The following is a 19,364-nucleotide window of genomic DNA, read 5'->3' as shown; positions in this document are numbered from 1 at the left end:
ATCTCTGTGGGATGTTGAGCTGCCGTAGTGAAGGTGAATAAAGAATGGGCTTGTGGCACTTTGAGTGCCTCCCAATGGCATAACAGTGGTGCCCCATGAACCATTGTTTGATGGGAGGGGAGTCCCAGAGATGAGAGGGGACTGATGACTCCCATGAGTGTTACAGAGCTAACCTCTGTAATAAATTAACACCCTCCATCACCCTATTACAGTCCATACCACCATCCTCCAAGCCAAGGGTGGTTATTTCCACTATTAGGTAGGTGGTCATAATGTTCTGATATGACTATATAGTGTATACAGAGTGACGTGAGAATTGTAGAATTTGACTGAACTATATGAACTTCACAAAAAAAAACTGATGCACTGAATTTACCTTGATTCAAATTTGTACATTTCATCACATTTTGGTTTTTAAAATAAATCTTAATTTATTTGATCTTAAATGAATCATTAAAGGAAAAAGAAAAAGAAGAATTTGCATATTATCTGCAGTGCGTTTCTGATGAATATGTGTATAAAAACATCCAGGAAAAAAAAGCTGTATTGGGATATATGGACTTCTTTTGTTGTTTATATCAGGGGTCTTTCAACAGCGGTGTGTGAAACTACCTCCACCATGTTTGGAGGCTGTACTTTAGCCTGGCTAGCTCTCACAGTGCTCTATTACAGCCCTCATTAGAGAAGATTTAAATAATATAGGAGTGAATTGAATTTATGTCATATACAAAAACACAGTAATTATATGCCGTTAGCAGTAGACATGCTAAAGAGCAGTATTTGGTTAGCGTAGCAAGTAACGTCACTTCCCTACATGCCTATGAACTGCCCATGTACTGCCAACACTACACCAATAAGAAAAAAGGTCTTGGGCAAGACTCCTAACTCTACATTCTGCCACCTGTGTAACATGATTGACAGCTAAGAGCATCAGATCATTGCCCTAAATATACATTAATTTCATTAATTTCATTCATTAAATATTCATTGATTTCTTCCAGATTTGAATGAAGTAAGTTCAGTGCATCACCTTTAAGATTGTAACTACAGGCCGTGTTGGTCTGATCTTGGGATTATAACGGGGAGGTGGAAGGAGCCTTGTTTTTTTTTTTGTTTTTTTTATTCTTTATTGTTTACAGTGGAGTCTGCAGCTGATTCCCCCACCTGACAGTTACTACACCTGACTTCATTGGTGCTGTTTGTATATTTTGATGTGGCTGTTCTGAAAACGCGAAGGTCAAGGAACTATAGATGTTGCTTTTTTATTATTATTATTACTATGTTCATCATCTACGGTCTTCTTCTTCTCATGTTGGAGGAAGTTCTCTGCCGAGGTACTTGAATTTTTTTCTTTCTTTTTCCAGTTTTTTGGAAAATGCCATATTAATCATTTTCAACGCCACCCAGCAGGTGGTTGTTTTCACTGTTGTACATTTTTACTACATGCACGCAAAAAGGGTGTTTTAGTAGTTTCTATGTGAATATGTTTTTAAGCATTATTATTTATTGTATTTAGATTTTTGAGCGTCAGCTCTGTTTCATTGTTCTCTGGACAGAGCTGCCCTTCCGAGGTGGTTTGCATGTGTAGTTTTTTTATTATTATTATTATTATAATTATTATTTTTCCAGTGGTGGAACCATTGCTGCGAGCCACTCTGAAAGGACTGAGGGGACTCTGAGTAACTAACTCAATCAGATGGTTTACGGTTTGCCGTGTTCTGCTGTCAGGTCTCTCTGGTCTCTCTGCTTATCAGCGTTTACTTTCGATGCCTTTCATTATCATAGTGGATAATCATCATTATCGTATGCATTTCCTTAATGGACAGCAGTTGTCTAGTAGCCTGGGGCAGTGCTGTGTTTGTGGTTATAGGTCTGGGTTACTCAGCCCAAGGTTTTGGGTTTGATACCCAGGTCTGCTAAGTCGCCACTGTTGGGCCTTTAAGCAAGACTCTAGGGCTGAGTGATATGGTAAAATTATTACATTGCAATATTTAAAGACAATTTTCACAACATTTCTCTCAATACATGTAATCAGAGACTAAATACATGCAACAGATTCTTAAAAAAAAGAAAAACGTGTTTATTAGGCACTATATCCAACAAGAATTTTACTTTACTCTACAAGTAAACTGACAGCAAAGGCGCTTACAAGCTTCTTATGCCCACATTTCGTTAAATTTTGCCGTCCATCTGGAGCGAATCAAAACTTCACCTATTGAACCTATCTTCCCTCCAAGCCTCCACAGGCTACACTTGTATATACGTAAGGCAATGGTCGTGGATTCAGAGCTGAGAAAGATAGCCACACTTGGCCTTCTACTTCCTTACCGTTACTCAATTGGCTGAACGCACTATAGCTAGAGTTTCTCACCGTGTACTGAGGGTACTTTAGCCATAGCCCATCATACACCCCCTGGCCTAGAAGGGCCTAGCTCTCAATTGAAATGAATAGGACGCAGTGAGGCCGATTTGCGTTTGTTAACAGTCAGATTTCTTTGGGTGAGGTCTTTTCGCTTGGAAGTTGAAGGGGAATTTTCAGGCGCTGCACTCTGAGCCGAGCTGGGAGGCCTTTTAACTTCGCACCGAATTGAATTTTGTCTCTGTTGCTGTGGGTGATGAAAGACTCGGGAGTGACGGGTGTATATCTGACACATGTATGATCTTCTCCTTTTCGCTCCACTCTGCGTTCTACCAGGCCTCGTCTTTCATTTCTTCTCCCTGTCCTAACGAAGCTCCACTTTCATATTCTTACTTTCTTCTTATTTCATCTATCTCACCAAAGACCTAAGAGGGAGAAAGCTAAGTTCCTTCATGCTTTAGTTGGTATTGTGTGTGTATGTGTGTATGAAACTCACTAGGGTACTACAGCTCTGAAGGGGAACGGACTCAGGTCATTGTCACCTATGTTAAAATGTCATTGTCGGCTGCATGTGGATATGGATCTTCTAAGGTTTACAGCTCAGCTCTCACAGTTGACCTGTCTTTGCTTCATCTACAAGTACAACGTTTTAGAGAAGCTGTTGCAAGGATGGAAAGGTTTTATGGGTTATGACATGGGTAGTTTTGGTTGTTTTTGCCCTGTAATCATGCTAACATCCAACCTATTCAGTTTAAATCATCTTAAAAAAAAACATAGTGCATCACGTTAGCAGTTTGAATTGGAAATCCAACCATGTGTAGTGACTCCAAACTCAAGCTTAGACAAGCTTTTAAAACTGCAGCAAAATGTTATTCAGTCCAAACTCAGTTTCTATCAGAAATGCCATAATTAGATATTTTCTGCAGTTCAGTCATGCTAATATTAACTACCTGGCACTATTTTAAGTAGGAACCCTACAACATGTAGGGACGCCAAACGCCATCCTAAATGCCATTCAGCTTTTAACAAAATGTCACTGATTAAAAGTTTCGCGTGTTTAAAGATTTTCCAGTGTAATCAGGCAAAGTGGTTGTCGTCCAACCAGTTTGATTGCGGTCAGCTAAAAAAATAAATAAATAAATAAAAAACATAGTGCATCACGGTAGCAATTTGAATTGGAAATCCAACCATATGTAGTGACTCCAAACTCAAGCTTAGACAAGCTTTTTAAAACTGCAGCAAAAATGTTATTTAGTCCAAACTTAGATAGTTTCTGCAGTGTAAACATGCTAATATTAGCTACATGAACATGGTGCACCCTGGCACTATTTTTAAGTGGGAACCCTACAACATGTAGGGACTCCAAACTCCATTCTAAATGCATAAGATTTAAACTAGCATAGCAAACCTTGCTTACAGAAAGTTAGCAAAATGCCATTCAGTTTTTATCAAAATGTCACTGATTAAAAGTGCAATTCCTGTGCAATCAGGCAAAAGTGGTTGTCATCTCCAACCTGTTCGATTGCAGTAAGCCAAAAAAAAAACATAGTGCATCACGGTAGCGTTTTCAAATGGACACCCAATAACATGCAGGGGCTCCAGACTCCAGCCCAAATACATTGTGACCTGGAAGAGCTCTCCATTAAAATTAATAGGATCCTGTCGTGCTTTGGTGTTCTCTGATGGCACTTGAGCACCTTGTGGTCATTTTCAGCCATAACACATTACTTTCTGATAGCTGATCTAATGCCCCTCAGCTTCCATTTACAGGCCAAACCAAAGATGTATCACAGCATATTTGTGTGGCCTTGATTACAGCTGTTGTTCGTAGATCAGTTTCTAGGTGATAGGTCGGCATGGAAGACCCGGTCATAGTCTGCAATTTACACTATCCCACGATCCCACCATCATTGACCGGTTTATCAGGTACACCAACCATGTTGTAGGTACACAATAACTGACTGTAGCTCAGATCAGCAAATTCTACCCTATTCATCAATTGAAAGGTCCAGCAAAACCAGCAACACTGCTGTGCCTGATGGACTCATAGCAGCTAGCAATGCTCCACCACCCAAATAACAGCTACAGTAGGTGAGCTACAGTGAATAAAGTATATATATATGGTTGGTGTATTTGAAAATACAGCCTGTGAATGTAACTACACTAGCACTAGACACCTATACTTATACTTAGCTGATTATTACTCAAACCGTATCTGTACTTTTAGCAAATAGTAAGTGTAATAATAGCTGTAAGTGTAAGTAATAGCCGTGGGATGATATTTTGGTTATTTTGTTGATTTTCATGTAAATTGTAGTATGTATATATTCAAGAATTCAATATGCATATGTAAAATAGAACATGGCTGTGACCTAAAAAGAGACTATTTAGTTGACTAATGAATTGGGACACTTCCTCATCAGCAACATGTGTCGGCACCAGTTATATAAACAAAGATATAAATGTCTGAGCTGTGTTTAAAGGTCTCAAAGACACATAAACTGAATCCTGAAGTTGGTAAAGCGTTGTGCTGTTCATGGAATAACTGTATGACTGTATGTTGCTGAGCAGCCTATACCAACTGTTAGCAAACTACGTGGGGAAATAACTGAAATGTATGGCATCCAGTATTTAAAAAATCAATTTTTCAATTTGAATTCAACTTTGAATTAAACTTTACAATTCTAATAAAATTTCAAATTAAACATTAAAATTAAAATTAAACATTATGATTCAAATTAAACTTCAACTTAAACTTTACAATTCAAATTAAACTTTACAATTCTATTAAAATTACAAATTAAACATTACAATTAAAATTAAACATAATGATTCAAATTAAACTTCAGCTTAAACTTTACAATTCTAATTTAATTTTACAATTCAAATTAAGCTTTACAATTCAAATTAACCTTTACAATTCAAATTAAACTTTACAATTCTAACTGAACGTTTCGATTTAAATTTAACTTTTGAATTCAAATTAAACTTCAAATTAAACTCTACGATTCAAATTAAACTTTACGGTTCTAATTGAACTTTACAATTCAAATTAAACTGTTGAATTCAAATTAAACTTCAAATTAAACTTACGATTCAAATTAAACTTTACGGTTCTAATTGAACTTTACTATTCAAATTAAACTTTACGGTTCTAATTGAACTTTACTATTCTAATTAAACTTTTGAATTCAAATTAAACTTCAAATTAAACTTTATGAATCTAATTCAACTTTGATTCAAATTAAACTTCTAGACAATTTTCCAGTGTACTCAATATTGCCCTAAAATGTAAATAGGGAATAATTTCGATCACATCCCATGTTTTTTTTTTTACATTCCTTTGACCCCCTGAAGACACACATTAATGTTTATCTTGATTGATCGTAATCATACACTGAAAAAGTCATCAATCAGAGTTCAACCTTATGCATGTCTGAATCAGCACACGGTTTATTAAAGCTAATCGTGTTATTCGCTCCCTAATTTGGGGGAATGGCAGCACAATAACTGACATCTTATTCAGGATTAGGGTCCTGGTGCTGGTTCTGAGAGAATGACTCTTTACAGCTCTCATGAATGTTAATGAGAACCCCCCGCTGTAAACACACCTGATGTGTATTTCACCATCCTCCGCTAGTCACTGCCAAAACAAGGCGTATGATTAGCTAAAACAGCCTCTTAAGAAACATCATGTCGCACCGTTTCTTCAGGCATGCCTGCCTCCTCAACATGTGGCTAATTTGCTATTTTACCCCACGGCAGGTTCTCGTGATTGTCTGAGAACGTAAACTGGTGCCTCACCAGCAATATGCGGTCATTTAAAACTGGGTGTGTTGGCCTTTGTATTTGCTTAAAGCTTCAGTGAGCAGATTCATCCTCGGTGATGAATCTACAGCAGCCTAAGGAGAACGCTGCTCAAGCTGTGAGGCTTTCACAAGCATGGAACTGTTAAAGGAATAGTTCAGGGGAAAATTAGAGTAGCGTGATTGATTACCAACCCCAGATACAGGCAAGGAAGTTTGCTTCTTTAGTTTAAAATGGGAGATGTTAGGCTAATGTTGCTAATAAACAGTGGACTTGGATTGTCACCAATCGCATGTTAATAAATACAGAACCAAATCTTGATTTTTTTTGTTTTGAAAATATATCAAAAAGCCATGGAAACTTTTTTTTTGTTTTTGTTTTTAGTAATGTAGTCGGTAAATCAGCATGGAGAGATGGTACTTACACATTTAAGCTGCGTTCAGCTCTGCGGAGAAGTTTAGTTTGTAGTGTTTATAGGCTAAAGTGTTTATAGACTAAAGTCAGTCATGTTCTAAACCACATTAAGTGTGTTTACATGCACTCAGACTTCTCTTTATAGTTGTATTTCTGCAGTTTTTAAAATGCTCATGTAAAAAGATTTATTAGATCAGAATAAAGCCTGGAAATCTGATTAAGAAATCCGATAAAGAAAGCTGGTATGTATGTACACTTACTCTGACTTCTTTTGTTTTTCTCAGTCTTCTTTATTACGTTTTACTGGAAACCATAAAAAAAATCCATATTTGCCGACAGTGTGGGTCCACGTTTACAAAAAGGCAGGAAGTGTGAGGTTTGTGGCACATGATTCTGTAAGATCATTGGCTGGTGTTAAAGCAGAAATACAACTATTGCCCAACTTCCTTTTTTTGCTAAAATTAAACTAAACTTCAAATTAAACATTACGATTCAAATTAAACTTCTTAAATGTAATTAAACTTTAAAGTAAACATTACAATTCAAATTCAACTTCAAATTAAACTATACAATTCAAATTAAACTTGAAATCAAACATTATGATTTAAATTAAACTTCAAATTAAACCTTTCAAATGTAATTAAACTTTAAATTAAACTATACAATTCAAATTAAACTGTACAAATCAAATTAAACTTCTAATTAAACTTTACAATTCAAATTAAACTTCAAATTAAACTTTTCAAATGGAATTAAACTTAGAATTGAACATTATCTGATTACCCAAGTGCACAAAATCTGATTATACATGCATGTAAACACACTGACTGATAGGTCAGCACATGCAGCATCGTAACAATAAATAAATACACTGTAAATAAATTAAAGGCATGTTTGATCTTTACCAAACCCTTCTGTAAAATAGGCCTAACTTCTCCGAAATGCTCTTCTATCATGAAATAATTCTAAATATATTTCTTGTGAGACCACATTCATTTCTCTGCATCAGAACGTTGGAGATCCGGCTGGGTTTCGGGTTGCACTGAAAGATTGGTGACAGCCTAAGTCCAGTGTTTGTTAGCCATGTTAGCCTAGCACACAGCAGATTTCAGGCATGTCTCGGCCAATCGGTTGCATCTGGGGTCGTTGCTGAATGTTTCTTTTAATGGTGACAAATTTACTCTCAATTTCTCACATCAACCAGTCAGACGCTACTAAACTGAGTCGTAGATTTTCCTGAAGGTGTTTAGAGGATTTGCTCGTGATTAGCTCAGTCCATCCCCAGTGCTCCTGAGACTGCTGCTCTTCACAGTGAGAAATAATCCCCCGGAGGCTGTGATTTGTTTTAATCACAGCTTTTTTTAATTGCTTAAATACAAGCTAACCATGACGTGCTTTTATTTATTATCAGGTTTGCTTGTGTTTGTCGGGACTGAATAAATACTGTGGATATCATTTCTTAAAAAAAAAAAAAGGAAAGACGCAATGTCTTCATATCTAAACCTCTAAGAGGTGCTGTTATAATAAAATCAGCTGTTTCTGTTTCCATGTTTTCACTAATCACGGCTTTGAGAGGAGCCGAGCTTTCAGCCGCTGATTAGTGCTTGTATTTAGCATGTTCTTTCTTTATAGAGGGATCCTGCAGTTAGCAGACGGCTGCATCATCCTGACGAGTGTTTTGAGTGCACTGTAACATATCTGTACAGAATTCATCCTAATCTGTTGTACATCTAGTTTTATTACGAGGTCGTTCACTGGGTTTTACTGTGAGTTTTTTTTTTTATTGACAGAACTAAAATATCTCGTTTATTTTACGTGGGTCAGAAATGCTCTTTGGGCAGTAAATATGGAGGATATATTAAAGCCCACAGTGATTCTCAGATAAAGCTGTATATTGCAGGACTGCGCTTCTTCGCCTGGGTTAAAGTTTGGGTCGGGTTTTAATGGTTTTAAGGGTTTTCCATTTTTTTTCTGTCCATTTCTTTCTATCATGTACTGTTTGTTTCACATTGAATATAATCACAAATGGTCTGACTATAAATTAGTTTGTGTTCTTTGTTTTATTATGATTATTATTATTATTATTATTATTACTTTTTTCTGGTTAATTTTGTAGTGTCTATTAAAGGTCTGACTGATTCTGATTTTTGGGTTCATTTCTGACATCTGTTCCATTTAAGCCCAAGTGTACACGCAGCATTGTAGCATTAAATAAAAGTAAGTTTGTCCCTCAAAGGAAAACTGTCATTTTATTTAAAATATTCCACATTTTTTCTTAAAATTGGCCAAACTTCACTGAAATGAATCATGAAATTAGAGTAACATCAGAGAGCAGGGTGCTCACCGGCTTCTGACAGTAAAGGGGCGTTGAAGAGATGGGGTAGAGTAACAGGGCGTTGAGGAGATGGGGTAGAGTAACAAGGTGTTGAAGAGATGGGGTAGAGTAAAGGGGTGTTGAGGAGATGGGGTAGAGTAAAGGGGTGTTGAGGAGATGGGGTAGAGTAACAAGGTGTTGAGGAGATTGGTAGAGTAACGGGGCGTTGAGGAGATGGGGTAGAGTAAGAGGGGTGTTGAGGAGATGGGGTAGAGTAAAGGGGTGTTGAGGAGATGGGGTAGAGTAAAGGGGTGTTGAGGAGATGGGGTAGAGTAACAAGGTGTTGAGGAGATTGGTAGAGTAACGGGGCGTTGAGGAGATGGGGTAGAGTAACGAGGTGTTGAGGAGATGGGGTAGAGTAAAGGGGTGTTGAAGAGATAAGGGTGGAGTAATAGGGTGTTGAGGAGATGAGGGTAGAGTAATAGGGTGTTGAAGAGATAAGGGTGGAGTAATAGGGTGTTAAGGAGATCAGGGTAGAGTAAAGGGGTGTTGAGGAGATGGGGTAGAGTAAAGGGGTGTTAAGGAGATGGGGTAGAGTAAAGGGGTGTTGAGGAGATGGGGTAGAGTAAAGGGGTGTTGAGGAGATGGGGTAGAGTAAAGGGGTGTTAAGGAGATGGGGTAGAGTAACAAGGTGTTGAGGAGATGGGGTAGAGTAAAGGAGTGTTGAGGAGATGGGGTAGAGTAAAGGGGTGTTGAGGAGATGGGGTAGAGTAAAGGGGTGTTGAGGAGATGGGGTAGAGTAAAGGGGTGTTGAAGAGATGGGGTAGAGTAACAAGGTGTTGAGAAGATGGGGTAGAGTAAAGGGGCGTTGAGGAGATGGGGTAGAGTAAAGGGGCATTGAGGAGATGGGGTAGAGTAAAGGGGTGTTGAGGAGATGGGGTAGAGTAAAGGGGTGTTGAGGAGATGGGGTAGAGTAAAGGGGTGCTGAGGAGATGGAGTAGAGTAAAGGGGCGTTGAAGAGATAAGGGTGGAGTAATAGGGTGTTGAGGAGATGAGGGTAGAGTAATAGGGTGTTGAAGAGATAAGGGTGGAGTAATAGGGTGTTAAGGAGATCAGGGTAGAGTAACGGGGCGTTGAGGAGATGGGGTCGAGTAACGAGGTGTTGAGGAGATGGGGTAGAGTAAAGGGGTGTTGAAGAGATAAGGGTGGAGTAATAGGGTGTTGAGGAGATGAGGGTAGAGTAATAGGGTGTTGAAGAGATAAGGGTGGAGTAATAGGGTGTTAAGGAGATCAGGGTAGAGTAAAGGGGTGTTGAGGAGATGGGGTAGAGTAAAGGGGTGTTAAGGAGATGGGGTAGAGTAAAGGGGTGTTGAGGAGATGGGGTAGAGTAAAGGGGTGTTGAGGAGATGGGGTAGAGTAAAGGAGTGTTAAGGAGATGGTGTAGAGTAACAAGGTGTTGAGGAGATGGGGTAGAGTAAAGGAGTGTTGAGGAGATGGGGTAGAGTAAAGGGGTGTTGAGGAGATGGGGTAGAGTAAAGGGGTGTTGAAGAGATGGGGTAGAGTAACAAGGTGTTGAGAAGATGGGGTAGAGTAAAGGGGCGTTGAGGAGATGGGGTAGAGTAAAGGGGCGTTGAGGAGATGGGGTAGAGTAAAGGGGTGTTGAGGAGATGGGGTAGAGTAAAGGGGTGTTGAGGAGATGGGGTAGAGTAAAGGGGTGCTGAGGAGATGGAGTAGAGTAAAGGGGCGTTGAGGAGATGGGGTAGAGTAAAGGGGTGTTGAGGAGATGGGGTAGAGTAAAGGGGCGTTGAAGAGATGGGGTAGAGTAACAGGGCGTTGAGGAGATGGGGTAGAGTAACAAGGTGTTGAAGAGATGGGGTAGAGTAAAGGGGTGTTGAGGAGATGGGGTAGAGTAACAAGGTGTTGAGGAGATGGGGTAGAGTAAAGGGGTGTTGAGGAGATGGGGTAGAGTAAAGGGGTGTTGAGGAGATGGGGTAGAGTAAAGGGGTGTTGAGGAGATGGGGTAGAGTAACAAGGTGTTGAGGAGATGGGGTAGAGTAACAAGGTGTTGAAGAGATGGGGTAGAGTAAAGGGGTGTTGAGGAGATGGGGTAGAGTAAAGGGGTGTTGAGGAGATGGGGTAGAGTAACAAGGTGTTGAGGAAATTGGTAGAGTAACGGGGCGTTGAGGAGATGGGGTAGAGTAACGAGGTGTTGAGGAGATGGGGTAGAGTAACAAGGTGTTGAGGAGATGGGGTAGAGTAAAGGGGTGTTGAAGAGATAAGGGTGGAGTAATAGGGTGTTGAGGAGATGAGGGTAGAGTAAAGGGGTGTTGAAGAGATAAGGGTGGAGTAATAGGGTGTTAAGGAGATCAGGGTAGAGTAAAGGGGTGTTGAGGAGATGGGGTAGAGTAAAGGGGTGTTGAGGAGATGGGGTAGAGTAAAGGGGTGTTGAGGAGATGGGGTAGAGTAAAGGAGCCTTGAGGAGATAGGGTAGAGTAACAAGGTGTTGAGGAGATGGGGTAAAGGGGTGTTAAGGAGATGGGGTAGAGTAACAAGGTGTTGAGGAGATGGGGTAGAGTAAAGGGGCGTTGAAGAGATGGGGTAGAGTAAAGGGAAGTTGAGGAGATGGGGTAGAGTAAAGGGGTGTTGAGGAGATGGGGTAGAGTAAAGGGGCGTTGAGGAGATGGGTAGAGTAACAAGATGTTGAGGAGATGGGGTAGAGTAAAGGGGTGTTGAGGAGATGGGGTAGAGTAAAGGGGTGTTGAGGAGATGGGGAAGAGTAACAAGGTGTTGAGGAGATGGGGTAGAGTAACAAGGTGTTGAGGAGATGGGGTAGAGTAAAGGGGTGTTGAGGAGATGGGGTAGAGTAAAGGGGTGTTGAGGAGATGGGGTAGAGTAAAGGGGTGTTGAGGAGATGGGGTAGAGTAACAAGGTGTTGAGGAGATGGGGTAGAGTAACAAGGTGTTGAGGAGATAAGGGTGGAGTAATAGGGTGTTGAGGAGATGGGGTAAAGGAGCGTTGAGGAGATGGGGTAGAGTAACAAGGTGTTAAGGAGATGGGGTAGAGTAAAGGAGCGTTGAGGAGATGGGGTAGAGTAAAGGAGTGTTGAGGAGATGGGGTAGAGTAAAGGAGCGTTGAGGAGATGGGGTAGAGTAAAGGAGTGTTGAGGAGATGGGGTAGAGTAAAGGAGTGTTGAGGAGATGGGGTAGAGTAAAGGGGTGTTGAGGAGATGGGTAGAGTAAAGGAGCGTTGAGGAAATGGGGTAGAGTAAAGGGGTGTTGAGGAAATGGGGTAGAGTAAAGGGGGGTGGAGAAACAGGGTGTTAAGGAGATGAGAGTGGAGTAGTAGGGTGTTGACTATTGCTCTTCTAAACAGAAACAGGCTGAGAGCTGAGATCTGTGTTCAGACTCAATACAAAAACATCCCACTTTTATTTCATTGTGTTTTTTCTTGTAATTCTGTACAAACTTTAGTTTCACCTTCATTTAATACCAATGCAAATAAATACAAACCTTATGAAAAGCCCAATATTCTATCATTTGCTTCTGAATCCTGAAACAAAGAGGAAAGAAAGCATCTCCTCTGCTCCGCACAGCTGAAAGCAAGCATCTACAGAGACGTCCAGGACATCCTTCAGTGCGACGCCTTCCTTTATAACCTTCTCTCCCTTTTTATTTCAGAAAACAGCTCCTGTGAAATCTCTGTACACGCTGACAACACCGGTAGGCTTTCCAGTAATTTTATCTTTGGCACACAGTTTAGTAGTATACTACACTGGCTACAAATCAGAAGCTGAAAAACACTGAAAGACGCCTCGAGGTCATGATGCTGCTGGGGATCATTCAATGGACAAGGGGGGGGGGTGGTAGAACCTTTCAATGGATGCTTCTGTAGGAAAGACAGTTTTGTAAAGCATGAATTGCATCTTTTTAAGTTTTAAGAACCTCCACATCATGTAAAGGCTCTGAACTAACTGAAGGCCTTTACCAAAACCATCCATCCAAGCTAAGAACCATTACGCTTTAGAGGAATTCTGGAAAACAGCAGTCTGGAAGATCTACAAAGGGTCTTCAAATCTGAACCTTGAATCCAGTTTCCAGTCCTGTGGTTTGTTCTAGTGGAAAGAGCACATGGTGTTACACCTGGATTACTAAATCCAGGACTGGAAACTGGACTCAAGGTCCAGATTTGAAGACCTCTGGTTTAAAAGAGATACCAGTTAACAAGGTCCAACGAACAGGTGATATCCTAGGCTATGAGTTTTCCAGGAACTAAAAAAATAAAAAATAAACCCTCTCCAAGAGGTTGAAAAGTGTTCCAGTTTATGCTGGAGGGTGGAAAAGCACTGGTGGGTGTAAGCGCATCACCAGTGTGAGCACTGGGCTGTTCTCGTGTCCTTCTGCCTCAGTCTCCGTTGCCCTGATGTCCTGACTGAGAGTGGGCACCTAGTTACCGCCCGGTCCCTTCATGCTGGAGTCCTTCAGGGACTGGTGAGCAGCGCCCGCACTCAGGTTACATGCTGAAGGGTCGCAGTAGCCAGGGGGGCCAGCACTGCCAGGAGGTCCAGGAACACCAGGCTGTCCAGGAAAACCTGGAGGACCTCTTTCACCATCACGACCATCCTGACCATAACCGGGCTTACCAGGCTCACCTGAAAGAGACAAGTAGAAGCGGGTTTAGTGTTTAGGACATCCCTAGACAGAATAACTAACCGTGAGGCTAGTAGCTGATGACCATCAGCGAACACAACACGCTGCACGTCCAGACTGGTTTGACAGATCGGTCCATGCCGGAGAACGAACACTCAGCCCAGAAGTCCAGCAGACACCTGCTCTATAAAGCTGGACGTGAAGGTCAAATGACGAAAGTCAATGAAACGCTATTCAGGAGAATTAACCGATCAGACCAAGAAATGATGGTCAGTAATGTACGAAGTATCTGCAGAAATGGTCACTTCCACTATACACTAACCAGACTAAGGGTTCTTCAAGGGTTCTTTAGTGTAGCCAATGGTTCTATGTAGAACGATAACAACTCAGAGAGCCATGTGAATGGATAAATGTAAAAGCCCTGGGGTTGGGTCATCTGCAAAGCCAGCAGTGTCCAGCAAAATAAAGCACAAAGCCCCTCCCTAATATTCAGGCCAGCACACTATAGGGGCCTTTCTCAAAAGCCCAGGTATCGAACCCACAGCCCGGTGCTCTAACCACTGAGCCACCACTGCCCCCAGCACATTAGAACGTCCAATGGTAGATGTTTAGCTACACTCCTAAAAAAGGGTTCTTCAATGGTTCTTTAGTGTAGCCAACGGTTCTATGTAGAACGAGAACAACTCAAAGGGCCATTGAAGTTGGGTCATCTGCAAAGCCAGCAGTGTCCACCAAAATAAAGCACAATGCCCCTCCCTAATATTCAGGCAAGCACACCATAGGGGCCTTGCTCAGGAGCCCAACATGGCTGCGTAACTGGTTCTTCTTTTAATGGTAAACCTCGTGTAGACATTTCCTAGAAGACGTATACTGTCTGAAAGGGTTCTGCAATTGTTACGAGAAAACAATTATAGTGGAACCCATTCTGAACCCATGTCCCAGTTGAAAGAGGACATAGACAGGTGGATCAAAATGGAGATATTTTATGGTTGAGGTTGGATAAGCGAGCGCCTGCACGCCAGTAATGAATCACAGGCTGCTTATTTACTCAAGATCAATTCCTGCTGGACTAATGTTGATCTAATGCAGCCGAAGCTTCGAACCCTGGAAACATCACTGCTTCTCCGCTAATATGCAACTGTCTGCACTCATCAAATCACCAAGATTTCTTCCAACACTGGGCTGTTTACGCCGACACTAATCTGACGGACAGTAATCAGCAGTGACGTACACAAGACCACATGCGCTCTAACGAGTCGTCAGAGTCATTGGGCCTGAGACAGTTTTGCATTAGACAATATTCCTCCGAGTCAATCTCCCCACTGCTGCTAAATATAACCCTGCATCATTTTGAGCCTCTTCTTTTTTTGTTTTTTAATTGAATTGCTTTGCAGAAGATGACAGCTCCTATAAAGACCTTTATGAGTCAGAATAAGCTCGTCCTGTCAGCAGAATATTAACTCCACTGTTCTGAAAATATGAAAAACTTCATTAACAGTTGGCATCCACGGTGGATCATATGAGACTAGGTGATATCAGGCAGGCAGTGTGGTTGCTGAAGCTCACCTGGCAGGCCGGGTGGTCCTGGTATGCCTTTAGGTCCTCGCACAGTCTGCCCTCTTGCTCCTCGGTCACCCATTTCACCTGGAAAATATAGAGAATACATCAAGAATGACATACTTCATCATCAGTGCTTTATAGTATAGAACATACACTGCAATTAATATGGAGCTGGTCCCCCTTTAAGCTCTAAGCTCTACCAGCAGCAGCAGGTCTGGAGCTCTGCTGCAGTTACTGAGTCAGTTGGAGGCTTTTCTGCACTCTGCTCTGAGCTCAGCACTCGGCCCTGACCCCGCTCTGTAACTTTACGTGGTCTGACAGACACTCGGTGGACACTGAGCTGCTCTCTGTGAGCTGTTCCTCCTAAACTCTTCCACTGTTCAATAATAATACCACTCACAGCTGATGGAGGGAGATCTAGGAGGGAGGACTTTATAAAAATTTACCAGCTGACTGATTGTTGTTGGTGTAGCGGTGTCTCCCATTACATACAGAACCACGCTGGAGTTCAGTGAGCTCTTCAGAACCTCCCGTTCCTTCACTGATGTGTGGAAGAAAGGCAGACTGCATGGCTAGGCGGCTCGATTTTACTGAAGGCCCAGGTCTAACAGCCTTAATAAGGTTTGCCCCACCTAATAAGGAAGACCCACCTTTAGGCCCTTTAAGACCAATTTGTCCTGGTGGTCCTTTAAGGCCAGGAAGTCCTCTTGATCCAGCTTGTCCAGGAAAACCGCTGTCCCCTGGAGGTCCAGGAGGACCAGGGAGTCCTGGCCTTCCAGGAAGTCCAGCTGCGCCAGACTCAGGCCTCCTCAGACTGGCAGCTAACTGGGCCAGTTGCTCTGGAATAGCAAAGATGAATTAGCAGGCTGCTCTCATTTGGGGCAGTGGAGCATTGTGTGTGGAGCTGAACTTAGCCAAGGAGCTAACTAGCTAATTAGCAGATTGGCTAAAGCACCTGCCATAATGAGTTGAGACAACTAGGGTGACCAAATGTCCCCTTTCTTACATGTACCTGCATCTACATCAACCATTGGTCAACCTGCTTAAGTCCCGCCTTTTCGTTGACACTATTGGTCTACATGTACCTGCTCTACATCAACCATTGGATAAACTGCTTAAGCCCCACCTTCTCGCCACTGCTATTGGTCTACTTGTACCTGCGTCTACATCAACCATTGGTCAACCTGCTTAAGTCCCACCTTCTCACTGCTGCTATTGGTTTACATGTACCTGTATCTACATCAATCATTGGTCAACCTGCTTAAGTACCGCCTTTTTATCGCCACTATTGGTCTACATGTACCTGCATCTACATCAACCATCGGATAAACTGCTTAGGTTCCGCCTTCTCACTGCTGCTATTGGTCTACATGTACCTGCATCTACATGAAGCATCGGTCAAACTACTTAAGTCCCGCCTTTTCATCGCCACTATTGGTCTACATGCACCTGCATCTAAATCAACCATTGGATAAACTGCTTAGGTCCTGCCTTCTCACCACTGCTATTGGTCTACATGTACCTGCATCTACATCAATCATTGGTCAACCAAGCCCCACCTTTTCACTGCAGCTATGTATTAAGGTTGAATGTTTTAAAGGTATCGCTATGGTCCAACTACCTATTTAACCAATTTTCACATGTCCCCAGTCTCCTCTTTTTTTCATAAACAAAATGTGGAAATATGGTCACCTTATTAAACAGCAAAGTGAACATAATTCCACCAGACATCTATACTAGACTGCAACAGTCTAGAGCTGCATCATGAGTTTCAGTATAAAAGTAGAGATTTTTGGTGGCAGTGGGGTACCAAATAGCCAAGTAGATGACTTAGCAGTTAGCAGTTGCATATCATAAACCATACCAAACCATAAACCACATGGTAAAGTAATGAGATTACTCATTAATTCTCCTGACTGAATGTGGATGCATGAGTTTACATAGACATTGCATTGCAGACATTAGCATGTACCCCAGTTTGGGTCTTCAGAGCTAAGCACAGTGAAAGCAGTAGCACTGCCGGTCCAAATTCCATGAAATTCTGCTGTCGTAATCATCCCAGGAGCTCCATATTGTTGTATCTTTGCTTGATAAACAGCATTAGTCTTGAAATAGGTACACGATTAGTGACTGAACGATCAGGACTTTGTACTCTTGCACATGTTTACCCTCTTAAAGCTGTTGGATTTAGCAGTTAGCCTGATAACGTATTGAGCAGAGCTTAAATAAAGAGCGTAGAGTAAAACAGCTCAGAACCAAAGCTCTTTAGCATTACCCTTTCGCCTGAAGGCGCCTATTTGACCAAATGCTCCTTCTCCAGACCACACAAGGCGTGTGTTACAAGGCCATAACGCTGCTTTCACACTAAAAGTTACCGCTCTGCACTGAAAACTTTCAACTTGGCACTGGATAAGCTTTCAGTTCATGGGATTTAGAATTTTCAATCAAAGCTGTTAGAGACTTCTGTAAATCCCCACCTCCCCTCTTTCTTTCTCGTCCATGCTTTGATGTTCCCTCGCTCATCTTTTCCTTTTCAATTTGCGGCGGTAAATTGGGCAGAAAGAGACCGCGGATGTTTTTTTTTGGTCTGTGTGATCTCACCGTGTGTTCAGACAGCGAGAGGAGTGAATAGACAGGAAGATTATTCACAACGTAAAAAAGAATCCAATACTCAGGCCTTAAACACTGCTCACTAAAATCGGGGCACGCCGGATTTTAACCTCCATTCGGAAGGTCTTCTATGAAAATATGCGCACGGCTCGCTCGGCTGAGTGGTCGGGAGATTTAGAGGAAGGAACCTGGGTGTCAGGCTCAGCCCTGTAAGCAGAAAGTGCAGCTCGGATGATGGGAAAATGAATTTTTCAGTGAAACGTGGATGAAAAAGTCATGAGAAAGCAGAAAGGAAAAAGTTGCAGACGGAGGTGGAGGAGGTGGAAAGAGTAGGAACAAGGGCGACGGCTAAGTCTGGTAACTTGAGCAGAGTGTTTCTGAAGATCAGACTTGCTGGAATCACACAGAATCTTTCATCCACACCACAAACAAAAGGCAAGCTCCCTCTCTTTCACTTCCAGCTGTCTTTTTCAGACGCCGGCCAGTGCTTATCTGCTCGCTGCCTAAAGAGTTCTGACGTCGTGGGCGTCTACATTCGAGTGAGGCTCTGCCAGACTTCAAACGGCAGCAAATTAAGGAGGAGGAAAGAGATTTGAGCTTTCATTTATGTATTTATTTATTTATTTATTTATTTTCTTACTTATTCACTACTTTTCTCAGCTCCAGACAAGCAAAATAAAAAAGTTTAAGGCTGCCAGACTTACCTTGCATTACCCGCATGCAGACCTGTCTGATGTGCTGATCACTTGGCGCTTTACCCTGCGAACACACAGGAGGGCTTTGTCTGAAAGTGTCTAAAATCACACACACCATCCTAAGTGCTTTATCTCAGATAAACCACTGTGAAATTAACGAGAAGTGATTAAACAACACTGCGGTGCTTCCAACGCAACACACATCCTTTCTTAAGAGCAGGAGGATGCACCTTTCCACTGTTCATCACCTGGTGGGACACTTGGTGAACTCGGAAACTGGGAGAACAAGCCCAGAGGCCTTCACAAAATCAGCCATAACATTAAAACCACCAGCTAATAACTCTTACAGCTCTAACCCACTGACGCATGACCTCCACGGGACCTCTTTAGGAGTTCAGCAGATCCTTTAAGTCGTGTAAGCTGTGAGATGGGGCCTCCATAAGCATCAATTCAATGAGCCTTGGGCACCTTTCCATTGACTGACTGTACCGTCCACTGCATACCCTGTAGGAACAGCCAACAAGACCTTCCTGATGTTTTGGAGATGTTCTGACCCTCCAGTGGTCTAGAACATCACAGTTTGGTTCTTGTCAGAGAGGCTCAGATTCAACATCTCCATGACCTTCAAGAACTGACGCCACTTCTTGTGGAGTTACATATGAAATAACCCAATTTTGGGAGGAGAAACATGCCTGGAGCCACTCCTTTCTAATCTAACATCCTATAAATTCCAGCTCTACCGTGTTCACGGGTCTATGAGAAGTCTGCACAACTCCTCCAACACCCCGTCACCTTCCCTTTAACCCTGTCATTTATCATTCCTGGCTCCACACATCAGAGGGGGGGGACCTGGCTTCGTACCACAAAGCAAAAGCCACCCGGAACTCCATCCCCTCCATCCCAGCCACAGTCATCATCAGAAGCTGAAGGCATGATCCAATCTAGCACTAGCACTGGAG

The 19,364-nt window shown here is 42.1% G+C and overlaps 1 protein-coding gene across 1 annotated transcript in view; it reads right to left on the bottom strand.

The window, feature by feature from the left end:
• Positions 1-13,284: 13,284 nt before the first annotated feature.
• The window catches only part of col9a1b (collagen, type IX, alpha 1b), a 35,867-nt gene continuing 29,787 nt past the window's right edge, over positions 13,285-19,364 (bottom strand). Inside the window, exons 29-32 of the mRNA XM_072670193.1 lie at positions 18,415-18,469; positions 15,751-15,939; positions 15,107-15,184; positions 13,285-13,542 (exon numbers count right to left, since the gene is read on the bottom strand). Of these exons, the coding sequence (XP_072526294.1) occupies positions 13,337-13,542; positions 15,107-15,184; positions 15,751-15,939; positions 18,415-18,469 (528 nt within the window). The 3' untranslated portion in view covers positions 13,285-13,336. The remainder of the gene's footprint in view (positions 13,543-15,106; positions 15,185-15,750; positions 15,940-18,414; positions 18,470-19,364) is intronic.

The sequence above is a fragment of the Salminus brasiliensis genome, chromosome 24 (genome assembly GCF_030463535.1).
Source record: "Salminus brasiliensis chromosome 24, fSalBra1.hap2, whole genome shotgun sequence".
In the NCBI taxonomy this organism is placed as follows: domain Eukaryota; kingdom Metazoa; phylum Chordata; class Actinopteri; order Characiformes; family Bryconidae; genus Salminus; species Salminus brasiliensis.
The sequence above is the reverse complement of the archived record's forward strand: the minus strand, read 5'-3'. Positions and strand labels throughout refer to the sequence as shown.